The sequence below is a fragment of the Labrus mixtus genome, chromosome 7 (genome assembly GCF_963584025.1).
Source record: "Labrus mixtus chromosome 7, fLabMix1.1, whole genome shotgun sequence".
In the NCBI taxonomy this organism is placed as follows: domain Eukaryota; kingdom Metazoa; phylum Chordata; class Actinopteri; order Labriformes; family Labridae; genus Labrus; species Labrus mixtus.
In genome coordinates, this window is record NC_083618.1 from 436253 (window position 1) to 460841 (window position 24589).

At 39.0% G+C, this 24589-nt stretch overlaps 2 protein-coding genes across 2 annotated transcripts; one reads left to right on the forward strand and one right to left on the reverse strand.

The window, feature by feature from the left end:
• Positions 1–396: 396 nt before the first annotated feature.
• Positions 397–3152, forward strand: cav3 (caveolin 3). The gene is made up of 2 exons (XM_061041912.1): positions 397–682; positions 1951–3152. The coding sequence occupies exons 1-2, from the start codon at positions 566–568 to the stop codon at positions 2290–2292; spliced, it is 459 nt and encodes a 152-aa protein (XP_060897895.1). The 5' UTR covers positions 397–565; the 3' UTR covers positions 2293–3152.
• oxtra (oxytocin receptor a) lies at positions 3025–13847 on the reverse strand. The gene is made up of 3 exons (XM_061041911.1): positions 12368–13847; positions 4448–5664; positions 3025–3199 (listed from the first exon to the last, which is right to left on the reverse strand). The coding sequence occupies exons 1-2, from the start codon at positions 13293–13295 to the stop codon at positions 5411–5413; spliced, it is 1182 nt and encodes a 393-aa protein (XP_060897894.1). The 5' UTR covers positions 13296–13847; the 3' UTR covers positions 3025–3199; positions 4448–5410.
• Between the last annotated feature and the right edge of the window lie 10742 nt (positions 13848–24589).

A 24589-nucleotide genomic window follows, 5' to 3' on the forward strand; every position in this document is an offset into this window, starting at 1 on the left:
GACTGTGTTATTGATATATCACATGACCTACAGTTTCACTCACACTTATGTAATCCTCACACTCATGGTGACAGCACATTTGTCTCCTCTGTCGTGCAGTTTGGCTTGTAAAAGCAACAACAAAAAAAGTTGTTTTAGTTTCAAAAAGTTTAGTATTAGAACACAAAACAGAGTCTAAAAGAAATCTAGAGCGAGAGGGTGTGTTTGTGCTCCCTGCCACTCTTTGGTGGAAGTTCATGCCAGTGTGCAAACCCTGCCCAGTTAGCCCCACAACCCTATGTGAAATGTGACACAAGCCTGGGTTCTCCTTTACGGCATGCCTTTTCTGTCTCAGTGCAGTACATTGTGTGTGTGTGTGTGTGTGTGTGTGTGAGGGTTGTAGTGTTTGCAGGGTGGGGGTCAGGCCTCCATTTTTACCAGGACGTCTGCAGCAGCTGTCCACTGGCATGCCAGAGGGAGCGTCAAAGTGGTGATACAGGGGTTGAAGTGAACTAAAAGGCGTTTGATCCGTTTGGAAGCTTTTACTCTCGCCGTCTCTGAGCGATCCAGGATCTGCACCCCCACCATGGCGGATCAGTACCAGTACAACACCAATGAGGAGAAGATTGTGAAAGACAGCCACACCAAGGAGATCGATCTCATCAACAGAGACCCAAAGCAGATCAATGAGGACGTGGTGAAGGTTTGTGCTGCATGGACACATCACCTGTCACAGAAGGATTTAAGGTTCATTACCCCTGTTCCTGTGGAAAGAAATAAGCAAAGTGATTAGTGGGAACCCAGACATGGGAATAGGTTACTATACTGTCTAGAGCCTTAAATAGTCCAAGTTCTATTCCTGTTGCAGAGGATGAAGTTTATTTTGGGAAACGGGTAGAAGCTTGTGAAATTGATACACTCTGCCACCGTGTTTTATTTAGGTGTGACCAATGTTATCCTGATTGTGGCGATGTTGGAGCAACAAAATGTTTTCTGCAAGGACAGACTTTGAGATTCGGTTTGTTTGACCGGAAAGAGGTCACCTTAACCTAATACCTGAGGAGTGTGAATCATGAGATAAGTAGAATACATGATTTACATACCTTCATGTTTGCATGAAGAACTTCAGTGAGTCTGATCAAGAAGTTACTTAGAGTGATAAAACTGCACGTTTTAATACCTTAAGTCATTGCTAATTCCATATTTTAACATGATCTGTACCATCTTCAGAACAGTGTTCCTGATCACTAATTTACCAGCGTTAGATAACACAGGTTTCCTTCTATTGTTCCACTCTGATTGTTCTTCTGCTGAATCTGTCTCAAGCAAGCAATCCCTCTAAGAGCACAAAGAGAGCAGGCCTCACAGAGAAAACGTAAAACATGTCCACACATTCATTCAGAGGATGAGCTCTCCGGCTGCTATCTCTACAGGAGGCGGACAGCCACTCGCCACTTCCTGTACTGATCCTGTCTGATGGCTGGAAAGAAACGAAAAGGATTTAGATGGGTCGCTGCATCTGGGGGGGCGGTGATCACAGAGAAGTTAATTAACATTTTAGAGCGCAGCCCTTTTCCTAGAATGGGAGACTGTCCAAAAATAACAAAATAAATAAATGAATAGATAAAAAATAATTGAAGATTTTGTATTTCCTCTTCTGTATTTTCCATGTGATGAAATCAAGGGTACTGAAGATGGGCTTTTAGAGAGATTTAGCAATGCCATTAAACCACTCTATGGCTCCACTGCAACAAATTTGCCTGTATGCCTCTACATTAAGTTTTATTCCATTAAGTGCAACATTTGTTTCTGTCGTCCCTGCAATACATTTGGAGTGTTAACACTTATATCATCACACTCTACTTCCCCTGTGCATAATATTTAGGGGCCACAGGCTGAGGTGAAAGAAAATGGATAAGTGTGCACTCAAATATGTATCTTAATGAAATCCTCTCACGAATTTGCTCGCAGGTGGAGTTTGAGGATGTCATTGCAGAGCCTGATGGCACACACAGTCTGGACGGGGTGTGGAAGCTGAGCTACACCACCTTCACCGTGTCCAAATACTGGTGCTACCGCATCCTGTCTGCTGTCTTCGGCATCCCTGTTGCTCTGCTCTGGGGCTTCCTGTTCGCCTGCATCTCCTTCTGCCACATCTGGGCTGTGGTTCCCTGCATCAAGAGCTGTCTGATCGAGTCGCAGTGCATCAGCCGCATCTACTCTCTCTGCATCCAGACCTTCTGCGACCCCTTCTTCGAAGCCTTGGGCAAGATCTTCAGCAGTGTGCGCGTGGCACTGCGCAAAGAAGTCTAAGAAAAACTCAGCCTAGTGTTTGTGGGTGTGATGGGATGTAGTGTGGTACCTTTTTTATACACCAGAAGATCAGTCCTGGCATCTTGCTTACTCCCTCATACGTCCTCCTCCTCCCCTCATAACATGCTCCACCAGATTCCCTGTGACAGCTGCAGCAGGCGGCAGGCCTCTGTGACAGCTCTGGCACTCCTGGAGGCCTCAGGGCGCCTCAGTGAGGGAGAAAAGAGCCACCCGGCATGAGGAGGATCTGTCTGCCCTCATTTATTCGTTTCACAAAAAGCTCAGGCGATCGCTCATGGCTGACAACAAACAACATGGATTCCACCACACTTCTGCACCTGTAGCAATGCTGCCTGTATGAGTCACTAAGAAGTCACATTGATGCTGTGTGATATTGTTGAATTTTATATCGAATTGACTTTTAAAATCCTAAATGTGTTACTTTTAAAATGTTAACCAATAGAGAGAAATAATTAGGATGTAGACTTTTTGAAGATTAAAAGATAAGAAACATGTTTTGAACCAACCGTGATAATAAATTTGTGTTATCAGAGTTTGATGAGGAGTGTATTGGATCATCTTGTCTGCATTACAAGTACGTGTTAAATATTAAATATATGTAACTTACTTATAATGTAGAGAAATGAATACCGTCTGTTTCTGCTTCACTGTTTTATTTGGATTGTATATGTGTATATTACTTTTGTTGCTTTTTCCCCAGCAAATTAGAAATGAAAATGTAAAACAAAGAGACTTGTTGAGACTGTCAAAAGTATTTGTATTATGTAGGGCTGTCAAAGATTACAATTTTTAGTCACAATGACTTTTTTTTTGGTCCAAAGTAAAATAAGACATTCAAAGATGTAGCAGTGTCTTTCTTTTCCATGGCTGTGACTCGAGGGAGACACTGCAGAGGCTTACCCATGGTGCTTCTAAAGGGACAAATTAGCACGCTATCGCAATAAAAAAAATGAATGCATTCAACAAGTTAATGCTGCCAGCCCTAGTATTATATCATATCATTCTGAGAGGCTCATGAAATACATTTTTAAGATTTAACAAACATCTTTGTTTCAGTGTTATTTTTTGACCTTGACTATCCTCCTTGTTTCTAAGACACTCCGATGATTCAGTGCTGCCACACCTGGCTTTGTTTGAAGCCCCGGTTTCTTCCATGGCTGATTCCTTTTTTGTGCCATGTACTGCACAAGGAGGGCTTTATTTCAGCAGAAACAACTCCTGCCTTAAAGCATGATTCTGATCCAAGATTTAAAAGTAAATCTTTAAAAGCTCAAACTCCAGATTTGATTCATGTAGTTATTTATATTTTTTAAGATGAATAACACTTGGAAAATTACCCAAAATGTGAACATAAAAAAAGTGAATTCAGTTTTTTTAACGTTAGTCTTGAGTTTCTTTTAGTTTTCACACACTTGGAGACTGCCTTTTGAATTGTCACCTTGTCAAGGTAAGGAGGGAAGAAAAGACAATAGCAAGTTAAATAAATGCAGTAAAAATTGGAAATAGAGTTGTCAGATAAACTATCATTTAAGCACATGATGAGCTACTCCTGTGATTCAGAAGATGATAAGTTACAGAAGCACCTTAACCGTGTAATGCAGGTCGATAAACTATATAAAGCTTGAAGGTAGTAGTATAAGTGGGCAGTAGTTGACATTATATGTACAGTGTAAGGTAAGTGAGAAACCACATATCAAGATAAGATTAGTAGAGACACACAGATTCAACATCTGTCAAATGGCGTGATTACTAAAACTGTACATTAATAACGTGGTTTTCATTGTAAAGATAATATATTAGATTGTTATTATTACTAGGGCCGACCAATAGGGAGTTTTTGGTGCCGATACCGATATCGATATATATGCAAATATCGGCCAATATTATCGGCTGGCCGATAAATCAGTCGGGTTCTAGTTATTACCCAGGGCTTTTTTTCATTAATGCTACTCCAAATCATTTGAAGTGATAATGTATGTGCTGTAATTAAGTAACTGTTATTTAAATGTCTCTCATACTTGAAACAAGATCAAAATATTTGATATTTGAATAAATATTTACTCGACTGACTAAACAGTAGACTAATTAGCTTGGAAGCAAAGAAAACATGGGTGAATTCCTGGGCAATATTTACCTTTGATGTCACTTCCTGAAGGATACTGCACCAACTCACGAACCAAATGTTGGCTCAAGAAACCTTCAAATACACAAGTTACTTGAGGACATTTAGGAGTCTCTGCAGTGTTCAGATTTCACTTGAGGGCTGAGGTGAACAGGATGTTGGAAGTGTTAAAGTGCTGCCAAAACTTTGCAGGAACTCAGTGACGTTATTGATTCAGGGTGGACAAACATCCCTGTAGGACATTCCCAGCAAGCGTGCCAAGTTTTTTCTTCAACCATCCCCGCAAAGAGAGCTCTAATGAGCATCAGCTAAAGGTGAACATAATAGAGGTACAATAGAATTGTCAGGGCGTTTGTTTTGCTGCTTTCATTCTTATTTATTTTCCTTTTTTTTCCTTTTTATTCTTCTTTTCTTGACTTTTCCTTTTAAAACAATTAGTGCTGACAGCCATGACGTATCACATATTACAATAGCTCAAGTAACAGTTTACATGTGCAATCCAAATGTAACAAAGTTAATATCATCTTACAGATTATTCATAACACGGACTAACACCAGTTTTAGCCTCTACAGGTGACATTAACTAAATCAATAGTGTGGCTGGCCAAATCATTAAAATATTCTCTTTTCCATAAAGTTAACATATATACTGTACATCTTCAATCTAAAAACAAAGACAACAGAAGTATTCAGTTCATTGCTCAGCCTGGTAAATGATTATCACCGCATATTTTTTATGAGCAAAATATCACATCCTTTATAATAACTGTACATGTTTCTATTTTACACTTAAATTATAACTTTACATTGCAAAGACATGGAAAGGAGAGAAATAAGCCATTTGCTTTTCTTCCCCCTGAGCTGAAGAGCTTTCAACGGGAGTTGAACTGCTTGATTTTTTTTTTTTTTGGGTGACAGCACGTTGTGAAAGGCAGACTAGAAGGGGTTAAATAAAAGCAAAAGAGGATGGGGTCCTTATGTGCTGGAAGTCTGTGTGATGCTCCTCTGACTGCTCGTGCTCTTTATGACAAAGGTGGAGGAGATGCTCTTGTGACTGGAGTCAAAGTCACGCTCACAGTGACACTGGGAGGACTTGAGGTATCGAGAGGAGCAGCACAGAAAGTTCTGCCGCAGGTCGTGGAACAGATGCCCGGCGAAGCACATGTAGATCCAGGGGTTACAGCAGCTGTTGAGGCTGGCCAGCAGCATGGAGATGATGAAGGGCATGGCTGTAGGAGACCAGAGAGAGGGAGGACAAAGTTAATGTGATGTCACTACAGAACCAGCAGATTGTGTTTTCACTGGGAATGCTTCTTTCAAATAACTGGAAGTGTTACATGCTCGAGTTTATCAACCGCCTTTCCTAACACATATTACCACAGTTCCTGAGTTTGTACATGCAGGCTTTGTACTTTCTGCAATATTGGTTGATCAGTTCTTAAAGGCTTTATACACGACTTTTTGATCCAGCAGATGTCGCCCTTGAGCACCAGCATGAAACCAAAACAACTCGCGCTGCATTGTTGTGTTAGCATGCTAATGCTAGCGATCTTTATTATGCTCGTATCTTCACACTGCATGTAAATTTACCTGAAATGAGCGTGATCTAGAAACACAGTTAAGCAGTGAGTACAGTATGTTATTCTTCTTTTCTCTAGTCCCTCAATTAAACAACTTTTATACACGAGGGGAGGAGTCAGCCGGCCGTCCCGACGATGTAAACAAAGTGAAGATAGGACTCTGAAAACTCTGAAAACATCACAGACAGTGGGACTCGGGTGTTACACCCATTGTAGACAGTCATGACTCACAGAGTTATTTTCAGAGGAGATACTTGATTTATATTATATTTAAGTGTGAAAAATCACTTAGAAAGCCTTTAATACAACAATATATTAAAATATTACATGAACCTTTTTAACAATTTCTGTAGGCCTACAGATATTTAATTCTTTAGTTATTCTAATGATAACTTTAGCTTCACCTTAGTTTTTAACAGCATGAGGTTCCCATTTGTAGTTTTGAGGGAATTTCTCTTCAACTCTAAGGTGACTTCATTTTAAAGATGTATTTTGGTGTTTTTTATACAGGAAGAGAGAGAGAGTGGGCAATGACATGCCACAACGAGGTGCAGGTCGGATTCAAACCCGGGCTGCTCGCTTTTGAGGAATGTAGCCTCTGTTCAGGGGACAAACATACTAAGCACTAAGACGAAGCGCCCTAGCCTTAAAGGAGCAATATGTTAATCTGACACATAGCATTAAAAATTGGTACTGCAGTCCAAATTCCAAACATTGAAGAGAGGCGTCTCTTCTGGAAGAGAAGATTCCCAGTGCTTGAAATCATAAACATAAGAATATAAACGGTTACCTGTTCAAAATAAGCAGGCTGAATACACTTTCATGTTCCTCATACAACATTACAGAGATACCTCACTGCAGAGAAACCAAACAGAGGAACGCTCGATGACATTTACGCTACGTCAACTTCAACATCGCTCTGACATTTTACAAATTAGTTTCAGATTAATCGTAACTGTCGTGCACCCCGTATTTAACCTCTTCTTGCTGATTGCTAATCTATCGCTCAGCCTGCCTGCACTCCTGCTATTCATGTGTTGTCTCCAGTGACAGGCTCTGGGCTCCAACCAAAATTGTTCTGAGTAAATGATCTGTGGAAAGGCACACAAGACGCATGATAATCAATAAGGCTTGATCTTCAGCCGTTATGGGTTTGATGAATTCGAATTAAGGATGAGTTTAAATTAGTGTAGAGCATTCGATTGGCCTTTCTTTTTACAGTGTCAAAGGTTTTACAACGTTTCAGTTGTAATTTGGAGATGTACAAATGAACATGGCAAACAAAGAAAAGCTAAGACAAAAGCTATAATTAATGTGGGAAGGAAAATAATTCAATCAACAAAAAGACAATCAATAAACATTGTAGTTCATGGATATTTCTCAAATGTAGATGTTAATGCAGCTGGCATGGATGGAGGTATTAATTTCACTGGAGATAGTGAAATAGACAAATTGGTGGTTATTGGGCACTCTCATCATCTAGAAACTGATTTAAATAATGTGGGGAACAGTCACACAGACATCTTCTCTGAAATGTAAAGACAGAATAATCATCCCCCGGGTGGTGCGAGACTATGAGGCCCTAAAGACGCTTCAGTAAGTCATTATCAAGAATTATTAAAGCTGCTGCTTAAATGAGCATTAGCTGTAATAGAATTCAGATTTATACAAAACAAGTCGGATTGAGAAGTGGCATGCTTCTAAAACACTCATGTATTATTTTTCCTGCTTGTTCGACTTTAAATAAAGATTCAGTAAGAAATGTAACACTTGCAGATTGAACACTGGGCTGTGATGCAGATCAATGAAAGACTTCGAGAGTCAGCGTCAGAGGGGGCCCAGAGGCAGCACCAGGTGATATTTTTGTCCCACAGAATCTTTTGGGAGCTTGTGTGAGTGTCTGATTCAGGGGTTTAACCTTCAGGTGTTTTTCTCCTCTACATAATGGAACCTTTTAAGCTCTTAAATGGGAAACACCAGGCTTTAATGCCGCCACTCCGACAGAGCCTAGAGGACTGAGGCATTTGACTGTCCCCTGAATATCTCAAATTAAAATTGAGCCTAATGGGGAGCTAAAGCTGGTCGACGTCTTGTCTGTAAAAAGTCCAAGCTTCTTCACTGTGACTCAAATGTTCAAAATGTAATATATGAAATGCAGTAGCTCGATAGTTTTTCTGGAACTTTGAGGGCTACCTGTTCAGGTCTATGTGATACACAAAATGTTCTTTTGAAATAGTGTTTCAAATTGTATGAACCAAAGTACTTTACACAGCACTGTTATAGTATACTGTTACAATTTAGAATAAAACCATTGTTCTACATTCTTGGATAAGTGCACGTTCACTTTCTTGTTGAATGTGAGACAAGAAGATTAATGTCATTTTTTATCTTTACGAGGAGTATGAGTCTGAGATTTATGGGCCGGGCAGGAGAAGTGCGGGAGTCTGCATTTAGATTCAGGCATAGAATCTGCTGAGATGACATTCGCTTTCTGCCAGGAGTGGCCTTTTAAAGACAGACACCAACCTTGAAGAAATAAACCTACGTTTATGTCGAGGTGTCAGCTTGATTGATGGTAAAAAATGGAACGAGATTTTATCAGGTGAATCTCCCAGGAAACAGATGTAAATGTTTGGAGGATTGAGCCAATCACAGACACGCAGATGAAACATACAGTTTTTTTCTGAACCCTGGAAAAAACAGCCACAGTGAAAATTCTAAATTTTCATGGCTCTTCTCTGCCAAACTAAAACAAAAGCTTTATGTGATATGCATGGGATGTTTGTAAAATAATAAAAGATCATATTACATGAACCATATAATATCATAATCTGTGTTTGAGATCTGCTGCTACATAAATATTTGTTGTAAATTGGCAGGTTACATCGTGAATAATGTTTACACTATTTTGTTTTTTTTGGATATGGCCCTCATCTGCGGTGAATCTAGGGGGTGGCAAAGGGTTACCTTGAAATCTGATTGGCCACCCCAAAACCCCAAACTGTGATTAGCTATTTGCTTTGTCAGAGACGAGCCTTGTGTTTAAACCAACTGTTTGGGCTGTGTTGAAACAGGCTTCTAGTGGCTCTCTTTGAACATTTCCTTTTGCAAGTCTTTTTTCTGTTGGGAGTTTGAAGACACATCTTCTTTTTAATCCCTCAAGAATGAAGCCAAGCAGGTTGATATGTTGTTCATCTCTTGTGTTACTTTTTATAGTTACAGAATGTTATCTGTGTCTGCCATTTTTAGGTGAGCTCAATATGCAGGAGTGGTCTTAAATGTCTGTTTACAACACAGAGCGTCGACCATTGCTGGACAGGTGACTGAAGAAGAAACACATTTGGGGCAGAGTATACCCACTTCTCCAGACACCTCTGTACAGCTCAGTGCCCCAGTTAGGCGGTCCCATGCAGTCCACCCCTGCACCACACTTTCTTATGTGTCACCAGTTCTGTGGTAGTATGGTGTGGGTCATGCAGTTTGTCATTCATTCTGACCAATAGCATTTGACCTTTTTTTATCTCCAAAATGTAACCTATATCTTTTCCTTATTGAATACGTGCATTACAATGAACAAAAATCCATCCTGTAAACACATTTAAAAAAACTGCTTCTGGGTTGTTAACATCATTAGAGACATGTCTGTGTGTTCTCAGCTCTGTGGTCAGGGCTCACTCTTTCTGACTCTAATGGACACTTTATCTACACACACACAGGTGACACTCCAGCCTATCTTCTGTACACAAACACTGGCACGTGTCGTTGCCAATCATGGCCTCCCTGAGTGCCGCTCACGTGGAAAAAGACCCTATCAGACATCCGCCTCCTCCCTTTCTTTTTTTCCATTCAAAGCCTGAAGAAGCGTTGTTGCTCTTTTCTTGCATCTCTAACTTTCAGCATCATTGTGAGATGTAGCATCTGAGCCAATTACTGTCATTTCTTTATATCCTACAATATACCTCCTTAACAATGAGGAAGATGACAGCTGTGTATTGTGCAACGGTCTTGCTCCAAAATGTGTAAATAGCTGGAGCGAAAAAGAAACTTCTTAAAGAGGATGACAGCAATACACAACCTGTCATCTGCACCCTCGAAAAGAAAATGTAAAGAAAATAACTAAGGCCTAAATCTCAAGCTCCATTTACTTTCTACTCACATAGATGCTTCCTGAAATTTAGTTAGTTAATATAGTTATTTTTTATCTTTTACAGAGTGAGGTTTTGTAGAAAATGTTGATTTCTACATATTCCGCATATGTTTCATATATACCATATTGATATACAGAGGCCTCAAATCGATACCTATTTTTTGCTAATACAACAAATACACCATATTTAAAATATCTAAATGAAAGCCTCTTCAAATGAATCACATATTGTCTTTCACAAGCATGTTAGGGCTGTTTACTAAGTTGCACCTCAGTATAATGAAATAATGGCAGAAGCAAAGCAGTTCAAGGAAACACCCCCGTGAAGTCACACTGGCATATTAAAACCTTTTTTTTTATGGGGTGTGGTCATGGCCCAGTGGATCAATAAATATAGGGAGCACATACAGTAAATGGCTCCTAAGTGGCTGCTTAGTGGGCCATTGTGGTTAAATGTCAACGACGCACTCCAACATGCCCCACAGGCACAAATACAAGCTGCTCCGCGCGTTGTGGCGCACACTAAGTTGATTAATGATTAGCCGTCAGCCTGTCCCTGCAGCGGGCGGAGACGGCTCACAGGAGCCTGGGAAACAAATTGTGTATGCACTTTGAAGGTCTTATCAATGATGTTTGTTACCACACAACAAGTGAAACATTGGAGTGTGAGGTGTTCCTGATGAACCCTGAAGCAGCAGGGAACAGAGCTAAACAAGTCACTACTCATTCATGACTTTGGACTTCAAAATGATGTTTTATTGTTAAGAAGTGAAGCAGAGACGTTTATAAGTTCTTCATCACTGGCTGTTATCTACCATTTTCTGTACCATTAAGACTGATAAGCAAAGTAAAAATTCATTCTCAGTTGCTATTGAGTACCTCAGAAATAAATCACTCTTTCTGTCACCTACTTTACGCCTCTCTTTTAAATATATAAAAAGGAGCCATTTATGTTTGTCTACATGAAATTACGACCCAATTTCTTTGTTTTTAGCTTGTGGTACAATTTGGTGTCTTGCAAGACCCCTCACGTGAACTGTACATGTGTGTGTAAATGATGATTCGATGAAAATGATCAAGATTCTGCAGTCAATAGCAAATAGACAGCTGCCATTACGGCCTACCTGTAACTTTCACGTCAGTACATTTCTATCTTTGAACTATGGATTGGAACTTGAACAATGTTGGCTTGTAGGCTAGTGTTGGAAATGGGCATGACTGGAGTTTGTGAGTATTGGCTACAGTGTGAACTTAAGCTAATGAGAGTATAGCCTGTATGTTCATATTTGTTACAGTTGTCATTTGTTACAGTTGTGCTTAATTGCAGCCCACTTAAGATGTTTGTCAAAAATAATTGACATTTTGTTTTGTGAATGATATTTTGTATGTTTATTATTAGAATAAAGAAGTTCTAGGAGGAGTTTCAGATATTATGTTCCTGACTGTATTTGTAACATAATGATGTATTAACAAGGGACAACTGAGTACGATGCATCACTTTATATTAGGCTCCACAAACAGAGAAAGGCCCCATTAGCTCCTCAATCATTTCCTAATCAACGGATCATTAACTACACTATAAAATCTGAGGAGGAGTTACTCATTAGCTAATGCTGTGCTAGGATTACTTCCCCAAATGCTGTCCCATTGCCAACGCCACATACACTCACAAATATGCACACCATGTGTTTCGAATAATTTTTCACAATTGGCAGATACAATGGTCTACATTTTATTACATTTGTTTGTTTTTTTCCATTTAGTTTTGAAGTGACAAACCTCCGGCAGTGTGATAAATGAGAGCATCAGTTCAGTCGGTGCCATCTCTGCATGTGCACCGCACCCTGCAACCCTGGCACTACAAAGTGGACCTGCTTTTTTTTTTTCTTAAGGAACAGAAATACAATTCCAGGAACTGACCAACTGGAATGAATAACAAACAGATAGACATGTCTCAACCTGTTTTATTTATTTGTTTATTATATCATATTATATTTTTTGTGGCATCTTGTGGAAAGCCATGCGCTGGTACCCTCATGCGTAAAGATGCGCATCACAATAGGATGTGGCAGTTCAAAATGATCATCAATGCACTGTAAGAGTGTAACATTGACTCATAAATCAACAAAATAATTGTTTTTGTGTGCTGTGTCTTAAAATTTTTCTCAGTCCGCACATAATAATGAACTGTGAGCTTCAACTTACCCTCACGAGGCGCAGCTGGATCCCAGGCAGACCACATCTGCACAGAGAAGAATGGGGTCCAACAGACGATGTAAGCCACGACGATCACAAAAGTCATTTTCACCGTGGTTATCTTTGCCTTGGAGATGAGCTTCACGCTGCTCACCCGCGCCAGCGCGTTGCCTTTGGAGGTTTTGGGCGTCAGGCTGATGCACTGCTCCCGCCGGGTTTTCAGTTTAAAGTTTTGCCATATTTTGAAGCTTATCAAGCCGTAACATATGCTCAGTATCGCAACTGGAATGATGTATATGGTGAGACTGATCCATGTGATGTAAGCTTTGGCTCCCCACGGCTTCACAAAGTCTCCCCAGCAGTCATACACCCCTGATCCCGGAGAGCCGACCTCTATCAGGGAGAAAATAAACATCTGCGGGATGCTGAACAGCAGACTCAACACCCAGGAAAAGATGACATAAAAACGGTCTTTTCTTCTGTGCAAAGAGCGGAGAGGCTGACAAATGGCCAAACACCTGTCCACGGACATCAAAACTAACATGTAGGTGGAGGCGAACATCCCAACAACCTGAAGGTATTTCACCAACCTGCACAGAATGTCTGGTCCGTAAAACCGAAATGTAATGTCCCAGATAAGTTGAGGAAGAACTTGAAATATAGCCACCACTAGATCTGCGATGCTCAGGTGCTTCATGAAGTAATACATGCGGGACTGGCTGTGCTTGGTGGTGTGGATGGCCAGCAGGACGCACAGGTTCCCCGCCAGCGCCAGAAACAGCACCAGAGCGAGCACAGTCACCTCCACCTTTGCCACCTCCTCATTCCGCTTCAGAGGGTTCGTCTGATTCAACAAACCGGTTCCGTTAAGGAGGTTTAAGTTCCGCCACGTCTCGTTGAACTGCCAAAAGTCACTTTCGTTTGATATACTTTCCATTGCCGCAGTCTGGTGCTCTGCAGATGCGTCAGGGTTTGTGCAGTCATGCAACGGCTCAAACGATCACCTAAAGTCCTGCTCGTGTCCACAAAGGTGACTAGAGGAGTGGCGAGCTCAAAACATGTTCCATTAGTTAAATGTCAATCACTCATTCTTTCTGAAAAATTACGATTTTTGAGCGGACAGGGGCAAATATTTCCACTTATCCAAATAATAGGTACATTTGCTAAATTGTGTGCGCCAAAATAATCTTACTTTAGCGGCAGAAACTACAAAACAGAAAAACAAGGGTCTAAAAGCATGACTTCCCCTCCCTGAGCATGGATAATTATCCAAAATCAAAGTCTGCGTAAATCCAAAGAATAGCAGCCCTGGGTCGAGTACAAAAGTAGAAATAACAAATATACTATAACTGGATATTCAATCAAAATTAAACTGAGCGGCTAAAAATATAACGAGAAAGAAATAATGCTACACAAATCATCTGGCTCCATCATCATCTCTGGTGAGAAACAGAATGACCAGCACCACAGAACACAAGCCCCTGTTATATCTGTCCCCGGTTCAAACAGTAAACAGTCTTAACCATCACCACCACAAGGGGGCGATATGATTCGTTCAGAAGTACCCTCTGTGTCCCACTCTGCAGCTCAGAGCTCCAACCCTCCTCAGAGAACATCCACATCTATGTATCCGAGTCAGGCTTTCCCTTTTCTACATATCAAGATACATGTGAAGATTTGTGTTGTCACATTCTGAGTGACGGCATGAAGCCTTTCATGTCAAAGCATCCTTATTTTATCTTTTTTTTTTTTTTTTGCAAATTGTGTTGAAATCCCAGGAGCACATGAGGTATAACATTTTGTTTGAGACTTAAACTTCTCTTTGGTTTGAAGTTGTTGTTAGGAAAACTGCCCATTAAGAATTAGCTGCACTTTTAAATCCTCCACGATTGCTGTATGACTTTTAAACATTAAAGGTTACAGGAAAATATCAAATTTAAACATTATTTGCAATGAAAAGTGCTTAAAATAAAGGCTCATTTAGTTCTTTCTAGATTTTTTGTCAGATTTCCAACTCCTACTGAAGAAAATATACACTGTTTGGATTTACAAGAGGATAGTGAACATAGGTATACAAGCTTATATTGGCATATTGAGGAATGACATCATAAGTAATATTCATATCTAATGATTATAAATAAATGACTTTGTTGAAACTTTTCTGAGCTGTTGCTTGCACACATTATAAAAAAACCCAATAGGTTCTGTTAACATGTGATGTTTTGACTTTTGGACAGTGGAATCGGCTGTGCTGCTTTAAGCTCTGGAACAGACATGTTTATGTACAGAGGATTCCAGATAACAGGACTGGCATGACTTATTTAGTGTTGACTTTCTGTTGTGTGATGATTTTGTTATTTCTCATGTTCAATTCTGGTGATTCCTCTTAACACACATCTCTTCTTCTTCCTATTTGTGTTGCAATGCTACAAAAATAGTTTTTTGTTATTAGGTCATTAATGGTAAAGTAATGTCAAACATTTATATTAAAATTTCAATAAAAACACAATGAAAGCACAATTATCAGAGTTTCACATAAACAACGAGCAGCCAAACATACAAATACAAAAAATACATTATTACACATTAGGCATAAGACAGAAATAACAAATATTAACAGCACATTATTGTCAAGATCATCCACAAACACATCAGGGAGAACATCTACGGCCAGATGTGTCCGTCTCCAAGTTATTTAACATCCTCTTAAAAGCATCCAATGAGAGCAGCTCGTTAAGTCTAAGCACTTTTTGTCATTCGTTCTAAGTAAACGGAGCAGCAAACTTAAACACATTTTTCCCCAATTCAGTTCTGACTTTTGGAACAGACAGATTGAAGATTGTAAGTACCTGTACTCTTCTGACTGATGAAGGAAGTTGACCTTAGATAGACTTGTACTACTACTAATAATAATACATTTTATTTAAATGCGCCTTTCAAAACTCTCAAGGTCACCTTACAGAGCAGAGATAAAAACAACAAAGTAACAACACAACAATAAACTTAACATTAAAAACACAAAAAACACAAATGTACAGGATGTAAAGGAGTTCTGAGATCGGATGGAGAATGATCAGACTGAATATGCCAGTTTAAAAAGATGTGTTTTGAGATGAGATTTGAAAATGGAGAGAGAGTCGATATTACGGATTTGTGGTGGGAGGGAGTTCCACCAGAGGTGGGGGGCAGAGCGGCTGAAGGCCCTGGACCCCATGGTGGACAGGCGGGCGGGTGGTTAAATATTTCAAATCTGAATTTGTCTACAACTTTGCTGCTTGTTCAATTTCCAGAAACACAGTTACAAACCCTGTGGGAAAAAGGCCTCTGGTCCTATCTAGACCACAGAGTTGTTTCCCCTTTTTGTGGTTGTGGGTTTTGGAAAATGTCAGCTCCACAGGAATTTCAAAGCAGCAACATAAAGACTGAAGATGATTCAGCACGACTGGAAATTTAAATGAAAACAAAGAATGAGGGTGCATGAAGTCTAATGATGTGACTTGTGAATTTGGAATGACATATTTAATGAGATACATTATTGCTGAGCCACATGAAATGAGCCTGTAATGGGTGTAATGAAACAGGCAATAGTGTGAATACAACAATAACAAGTGCAATTTTCCACACATAATAAAGGCACAAAATTGGAAAGTTTGGCCTGGCTAGAACATTAAGTCCACAACAAGTAATTGATGAGTGCTCATCATTTAATGGAAATAACTGTAGAGATGCATGCAAGGCATGGTGTTCCTGCAGGTTTTATGAATGAAGATATATTTTTTTTGAAATGTGAGATTATTTGATAAAAAGTTTTCTAAAGTAGTTTTTTCAACCTTAGTTTGTATGAAAATGTAAGATATTAGAGTCAGAAGGTAGCTGTACAAGTAACTCAAATGCTACTTTAATCTTTCAGTGCCTTGCTCAATGGCACTTGGCAGTGCTTTGGCGGCGATCTGGCAACTCTCCAGCTATCAGACCAATTTCCAGATTAAGTCTGCCCCAGGACTTGAACCGGTTCCCAAACCAAGTCCTTACAAGCTGAACTACTGCCGGCCAATTATTGTTTACAGATAGTAGTTTGAGCTGTTACACTGAATATCTGCACTGATGAGATTATCTTTGAAACTTGTTCTGTCGCCTTGTTACTTACGCCAAAACACCAGCAGTGCTGGTATTTTGAAAAACCGCACTTCCTCTTGTGTGATATTGGTAAAATGGATTGTCTTCTGATTCTAATTTGGAAACAGTACAGCACTAAACTGATGAGCTTGCTTTTGAGGGCAGGACTCTGGAAGTTTTTCTTAAAACTTCTGATTTCAGGAGTCTCTGTGAGGATTAATGTCAACTGTTTCACGCAAGGCATGGAGACAGATTAGGACCTGCCTTTGTACATGTACTTCAGGAATCCTGAGGTTTATGACAAGTAAGGGTCCAGTTCCAGAAGATCCAGCTTCTGAAACTGGACACATACTGTATTGTCAGATGAGGATGTGATTAATAGATGTAATAATGAGGTCAGCAGATGAAGTGCAGCCTGTGGAGACATTGTGGATTCGGGTGAACATCAAACAGCATGAGGTAAGATTTAAGTTTTTTGCTGACGGGTGAAATGGACAGAAAGCTGCTGCAGATAGAAGCCTAGAGGACCTGAATGCTAAAGCAGAGATGAAGATGGAAGAGAGCTTCTTCTCTCCATGAAGTCAGAAAATGAAGATGACACAGCTGAGAGAAGTCCAGGTTCACTGTGAGCAAAAAGCATTATGGAAAAAAAAAGAAAGTAAGAAAGATTACAGATGGAAAAAATGATGCTCGAGGATTTCCTGATATTAATGATGTTGCCGGAGACAATCCTGCAAAAAATATTGGAAGGATTTATATAATGTCAGGCCAGCTCAGAGTGTGAAGGATAAGACTGTAAATTAGGTCTGCAGACGGGGAATGTGATAATTCAAAATGACACCACTGAACATCAAAAAGACATTCAGGGCATACACGTGGCCTAATAGTCTGGGTTGGATCAAGTGTAATTACAGCTAACCTGGTTTGATTCCTGCTGAGGATATTAACTGCAAATCATCCCAGCTAGTCTGTTTTCATTAACCTTATGCCACACTTTTTAATATTAGCCAAAATGATCAAGAAAGGCAAAAACGGTTGCTATCAGGCGTTCAAGTATAAGACAACGTGTGATTCTATTTTACATCACAATATATCAATTATTACGAAATAAAGAAAGTATATATCTATGTTTCTACCCCTGTGCCTTTTAATTTATATATTATATTATATCCTTCCATTACTATCAAACACTAGTTGACTTCACAGCATTCTTTTTAAATACAAGGTGTATGTTGCATAAAGCTGTGCTACACATGTGTATAAAATGACATGTTTAGTAACATTATTGTCTGATTATATCCACATATTTCTCAAAAATATTGATGTAATTCACATGTAAGTATTGCAATATTCATATCCATATATCTTCTTTTAATGTCTTATTCATTTATTTTATTTCTTGGCTGGACTGCTGCAAAGAGGGATCTCTTTTTTTAAACATGAATGTCTGTCCTGATTGAAATAGTGATAAAATAACTCCATAGGTCGAGAGTTGCTGTTACCACCCAGCCTGTTGCTTTCTCCAATTCTACAGACTCAAGGACTCATTTCTCATCCTCAGGACCTTGTGACTCATAAATAACAAGCTATTTGTAATTATCCAATTCAAACAGTGTAACACCTTGATCTGTCTTGATCTTCTGCTGCTATAAAATCATCAATCATCTTATCTTATGAATACAAAAGATATGAGTGAAAACTTCCTCAATTCCTTGCAACTATTTTTTTGCACGGTAGTAGTCTCATTTTCAGAAAGAGTCTTTAGGTGAAGTTATTGTGACCACACAACAGTTTGTTGTTTGACACTACTACTACTACTACTACTACTAAAAACTAAATGAAGTGGAACATTAAGCGATTAATATGGACACTGTGGATACAATACACACCGGCACTGAGCCTTTTCATGTGCTCACTTACAGTATTATAAGAACGGGTTAACCTTCTCCTTCATACAAACCTGTGATACACACACTGTCTATCCCTCCCCCAGAATAATTCTAGTGGCTCAGCAGTTCTCTGTGCCATTCCCACAGTTCCTGGGCTTTGAGTTGACAGATTCAATTAGAGACAAGGTTCAAAGATGAATTAAAACACAAAGGTTCTGCGTGCTAATACTTCTGGCTCCTGCTGCTTGTGTAATCACACAGCACGTGAGCACCTCAGCCCGTGATTTCCCTCCGATGAGATAGTGCCATGAGGTCAGTGTAAAAATTCGACCGACACACAGCGGGGAGCTAAGGGATGCTGTAACTCCTGACTCAGTAAGTGTATGATGCATTCTGCATGCTAATACCAATTAAAGGGATAGTTGGTCTTTCTTTAAAAGTGGGATGGTATTAAGTACTTATCAATACACACTGTAGTTGGTAGTTGGCAGGGCGTGTGAAGACGCTGGAGTACCAACAAAGAGGATAAACAATGTACAAAAGTTGTGGCAAAACTAACTTCTGCAACTTGAAATTAAAAAAACAAATGGCTCAATGTGTATGGAAGCGACTAGTGATCAGAATTAAAATGATAAAGCATTTTTTGAAAATGAAAAAGCAAATGTCATTTTCTTCCTCATTTTAATTTAGTCAAAGAATGTGCATTTTTGAAGTTGAAAACTAAAATTCAAATTAGATAAATTAATCATCATTTTATTTTTGAGTCAAATAATACACTCATATTCTGAAACTTAAAAAGCATTTCTGTTAATGCATTTTCTAATTAGCTTTATCATTTGAATTCTGATCACTAGTCGCTTCCATAACTGTGGTGACCAGGAGACTATTAGTTTGAAAATTTTCAGTAAGCCCCATCTTTGAAATTTCAGAAAATTGAAGTGTGATTTTATTTTGAGATTGTTATATTTTCTCTGACCTGAACAGTTGATCTACAGTAGGCACACATTACATGACATCCAGAGGAATACAAAACTGTTGGTTCTAATAAATAATGCCAAAGAAGAGGCTGTCTGATGCCAAGGTGAAGCGGTGAAAGTATTTAAAATATATAGTGTAGAGCTAAAGTGAGATGGCTTTTTTTTTTTTTTTTTTTTACTTTTTGTTGAGGTTGAAGTACAGTTTATTTTTCTTTTAAGGTTTATTTTGGGCTTTTTATGCCTTTATTTTATGCCTCAGTAGAACAAACAGCATTGTTGCTGACACCTCCCAACCCTCACACAAACTCTTTACCATCTTGCCGTCTGGAAAAATGAACTGAAGCATCCGGGCCCTTGCTACCAGACTGTGTAATAGCTTCTTCACCTGAGCCGTCAGACTGTATAATAAATGTACACTGTATATATACTCGCAGCACTTCATAGGTACATATGTAGATCAGCTGATGATGGTCTGCATTTAGAAAACTACCTCTGCCATTGTTATTTAAAATTGACACTTCATCTGTTTAGCCACTTTTCAATCCACTTTGCTTGTTTACTAATTATTACTAACTATTTATAACCACCTTCTTGTCTTTGCATTTAATCTCCTATTCCTACCTCTTCATTTTTAATTCTCATTTGTCCTATGTAGCATCACTGTTCTAGAGGAACAACATTTTGTTTCACTGTGTACTTTGTATAAGACAACTTGACTATAGGACAGTGGATAGAGTCAGAAATCAGGGAGAGAGAGAGAGAGGGGAATGACATGCAGGAAAGGAGCCACAGGTTTGATTTGAACCCAGGCCGTCCCCTTCGGGGAACCACAACCTCTGTGCAGGGGACGCATTCTCTAAACAGTAGTTCACCGGCACTCATTGAAGTACATTTGCTCCAAACCTCATCTACAGTAATACAGCTTACTTTCTTTATCATTACTTCAAGCTGTCTTCTCCAAACAGGGGCAACACCAACCACCATAATTCACTCTCTATTGATAAAACTTTCCCTTTACAGCAATGTTCTTTGTCTCTACAGACAGAGCAGCTCTGTGATATCAGGGATGATAGTTTCAGAGGCTTGTAAGATTGGGCGTAAACAAGTCATACATCACACCAGCTCGAGACATCTCTCACTCAAGCTTGGAGTCTGAAGATGTGGAACTTGTGTTGGATAATACAGCAGAGTTCTTCAGGTGGGCCTCTCAGAGACAACACCCTGCTTCATTACAGGAGCTTCCTGAGTCTTTTAAAGTCAGGCTCTACGACATCTGCCTTCAAAAACAATAACAGGATAAAGCCTCCTGTGGCGTGTCTGGAAACATTGTTTACTTTCAGGTTCGCCTTTTGAAGGGGAATTTACAGGAAGTGGATCATGAATAAAGCAAACAACCCAACAATAGCCTTTACCTACTGCCTGTGCCATGTTTGTGGGTCAGAGCATGTGTTTTCTTTCAGCCATAAATCCATGAATCATATTTGTCCTGTTTGATAAAAGCAAACCCTGCTGTTGTTCAGATGACTCACGACACCAAGGGATAAAGATTAGGCCATCTGTTAGTGTGAAACACTTGGCATCGCAAGCAGCAGTGATGTCTGATTCACGTCATCGGGCTTTCCTCAATCACAAAGCCTTAGTGTATAAAAGCAGAGGCATTGGGCTTATCATACTTTACGACCAGTAAACTAGATCCCTTCCTTTTGTTGCTGTTATTTGTGTGATAAATCACGACTGTCACCACTGTGAATAACACTTCATCTATTAAATGCTGCTTTGTTTTATCTTACACACAATACGCTGTCATGGTTACTGAAGAGCAATAAAAGTGAGTTTTAAATTTGATGTGCATTAAATACAGAGACTTGATAGAAGAGGTTGATTTTCCATAATTACATATGGTTGTCTATAAATGTAGCTGCCAATTTCTGGGATAGTGAAGGTTTGATGTTTTGTCTTTTATCTGAACCCCTGACTTTTCCTTTTAGACCATCAGCAGGTTGATGCTTCAATGTCTTGATTGAGAATGGATTCAGAAACAAGAGGTCGACTTTTTATAGTTTTGAGAGAAAGCTTAAGTACAGATACAATAATGTTTAAATAATCCTTTGGTTTCATTAGCTTAATATACCAAAATAATAAATGATTCCATTATCATAGATAAGATGATCAAGAAAATCCTGATGCAAAAATGATTCAAAGTGTAAGTGGATGATTCGAGTGGGTCCTGGTTTGACTTAAAGGAAGAATATGTGATTTTTCACACTTAAATATAATAGAAATCAAGTATATCCTCTGAAAATAACTCTGTGAGTCATGACTGTCAACAATTTCATTTCATTAGTCGCATATTCTTCCTTTAAGACTTCTTTATATATGTTTAATACTTTTCAATTCAATTCAAATAACTTCATGTAGTGCAAAGCATCAGTGAGTATATATGTCAGCACAACACATACCACATGCTTCTAAGACATAATGGATGACAAAGAAGCAATAAAGGATGCTTAAAATGCTGATATTGTGTTAATAAACATTCATGTTAACTAATTAAAACATAATAAACTACATAATAAGTAAGCTATGAAAATGTATAATGGATGTTATTAAAAATAAAAGAAGTAGATAAATAAATAAATCAGTCATTTATGAGTCTGATGAATGTGGGCACAATGCTTGACATGATTCTTTTAGTTCTTTTAGAAGCCCCCTATGAGGCTCACGAGAGTAATTTAGGGGGTTAAGAGATGATTATTAGTTAATCAATAAAAGAAGGGTAGGAAATGTTTAATGTTTCAGGGGCAATCGTGAAACTCTTCAACAACATATTGTATTTTATCCAAATCTGTAGGCGAACTTATGTCTGATGAATGTGATGAAATAAAATGTACAACCCTACCTTTTGAAATGTATTGGTATAGATTTTTGATGTAGCATCAAAGGGGAGTAACTAAAGACACACTATTCCTCCACTGTCATTTGGAAGTGATTTAATGTCTTGGTTTAATCATTCATCGTATTCTGCAAGCACAAATACTGGCACTTTTTTTATTAGTTGGCATAAGTCGGGATAATCAAACCTCACACTTGACACTTTTATTTACATGTTATAGTACATCCTACTCTTTTCTAAAGGTGTTTGGTGCACTTTCAATCTCGTGTAGCAAATAAGGAGCAACAAACAACAGAACATAAACATTTCCACTGTGACCTTAAAGCCAGAGGAGATACAAGGACATGAGGAAAGACAGAGGGAAAAAAGAGAAGTGATATTGACTGATAGGCAGCAGGTTTGGATGAAATGGCGAGTGGGCATCACAGCCAAGGACAACACTGTAAGAGGCCTGGACACATTGACTATAAATCAAGGCTCAATGTGACGTTATTTAGAGTGTCTTAATGGGGGTTAGGAGCATGGAGTAGAAACAGATTCACACATTTTGATCTCGCACACACCTGCAGGACACATGTCTGTCTCACAAAGTCTTTTCTTTCTGGTATTGCACTGAACCATACTTCCCAGATAAAGCTGAGCAGCTTTTACTGAACCGTGTGCTTAAAAAAATCTAGCATGCGCTAAGAAAACAAAATAAATATCAGGCATTGATATTAATCAAATATAACTGTATATAAACATCATGGTGATTACCATGACATAGTGTTGGAGTACTCGAAATCGGTCTTGAACTCCGGATTTTAAATCAAAACCGGTCAAGACCACCACTGAAAGGCTATTTTTCCATGTCGATACTGTAATTAGAAGGAAAATGCATCTCTTTAAAAGACCAAATAACTTACATTCATTTGTAGTTTAATTTTTTTCCCAGGTTATGGCCGCAACCTTCCCGGTGTTATGGTCTTAGTGATTGACACACAAGATGATGATTTCTCAGTGATATTTTTGGTCTTGACTCTGTCTCGATCCCTAGTCATGTCTCGGTCTCAGAGCACTCAGGTCTTGGGTATATCTTGGTCTCGGTTAGTGTGGCCTTGACTACAACACTACCATGACACTAATGCTGTGGTCATGACAACTTTAGGTCATTAGGGGAAGATCATGGCCTGGGAGAAACCAATGGTGTGTTGATGATAATTGTTCATTAAAAAACAAAAACAGCCCTTAAATTATTTTTTTAAATCTGCATTATCACATTTTTCCAACTGGTTTAGACAAAGAGTACATGAAGAGATTGAGCAGAACAACATACATTTTAAGTAAAAACAAAACAGGAACAACAAGTGTGATAGTGCTCATAGCCAACACATGCTCTCTAGGTGTTAGATTTCTGTCAAGAAGGCTTTGCAGTGTATTGGTGCGACAGATAAGATTTTATACTAAAAAGAGTTTAGCTGCTTTATATCAATAACTGCAAACAAGTAATGACAAGGTTTTTTGAAAAAGCAGTTCTTACATGAAAAGATGATTGAAAAACCAGCTTCTTGAATATTTTTTGGAGCACAACTTATAGAAAAAGTTTGATTTCATCCGTGTTTGGTACATTACAAAGTTTAAGAAATAGACCATATGTACTTTAAAAACTCCAAAAGCAGTGAAATTGAGCATAAATTGAAGAAATTTATCGTAATACCTCACACTCAGAATGATAGGGAATACTTGTTTATTGGACTCAATTTTATCTATACAAACAGACTCTGCAGAGAGCTAGGGTGAGGGAGGATAATCAGAGCTCTTTGAAATAGCTCCCCTCTCTTGGACCATTACCCCCAAATGCACCAGCAAGCTGCTGGCCATTTGACTGTTTGTTATCCTGTGTGTTTGTGTTTGTGTTTGTGAGCGAGTTGTGTTTGTTGCTGTGAGAGGTGAGCTCTGGGGGGTTTTAAGCCTAATACCATTATTAAAAAAATTGCCATCATGTCTGCAGTATGTGCAGCAGTTTGCCTGTGGCTCTCACTTTAAGTAAATTTTATTTTGGATTAAGTCGGCCACCAGCGACCGAGTCCCAAAAAAAAAAATTCACCAGTCAGTAAACCTGGCATTCTCACGTATGTAGACTGTGCATGTGCATTTTAAATGCTTCAAGTGTGTTTTTCTTTCTCCATCAATGGCTAATTTAAAAGCTCTTTGGTAACTCGAATAACAATTTACACCAACCTCTTGGTGTAACCTCCCCCTAGATCAGTTTGAACAACAAAATCAATTCAGAAATACAGTGGGGTGTGTATCACACAGCAGAAAAGCAAGCAAATCGATATCCTGATGATATATATGCAAATAGTAGGTTACACAG

What these genes read in the sequence shown, in the direction of transcription:
- cav3 (XM_061041912.1), top strand. Translation starts at nt 566, where the DNA reads ATGGCGGATCAGTACCAGTACAACACCAATGAGGAGAAGATTGTGAAA. An exon ending in TCAATGAGGACGTGGTGAAG is followed by an intron (nt 683 to 1,950) that starts GTTTGTGCTGCA and finishes ATTTGCTCGCAG; the next exon opens with GTGGAGTTTGAGGATGTCAT.
- oxtra (XM_061041911.1), bottom strand. Translation starts at nt 13,295, where the DNA reads ATGGAAAGTATATCAAACGAAAGTGACTTTTGGCAGTTCAACGAGACG. An exon ending in TCCAGCTGCGCCTCGTGAGG is followed by an intron (nt 5,665 to 12,367) that starts GTAAGTTGAAGC and finishes GGTCTCCTACAG; the next exon opens with CCATGCCCTTCATCATCTCC.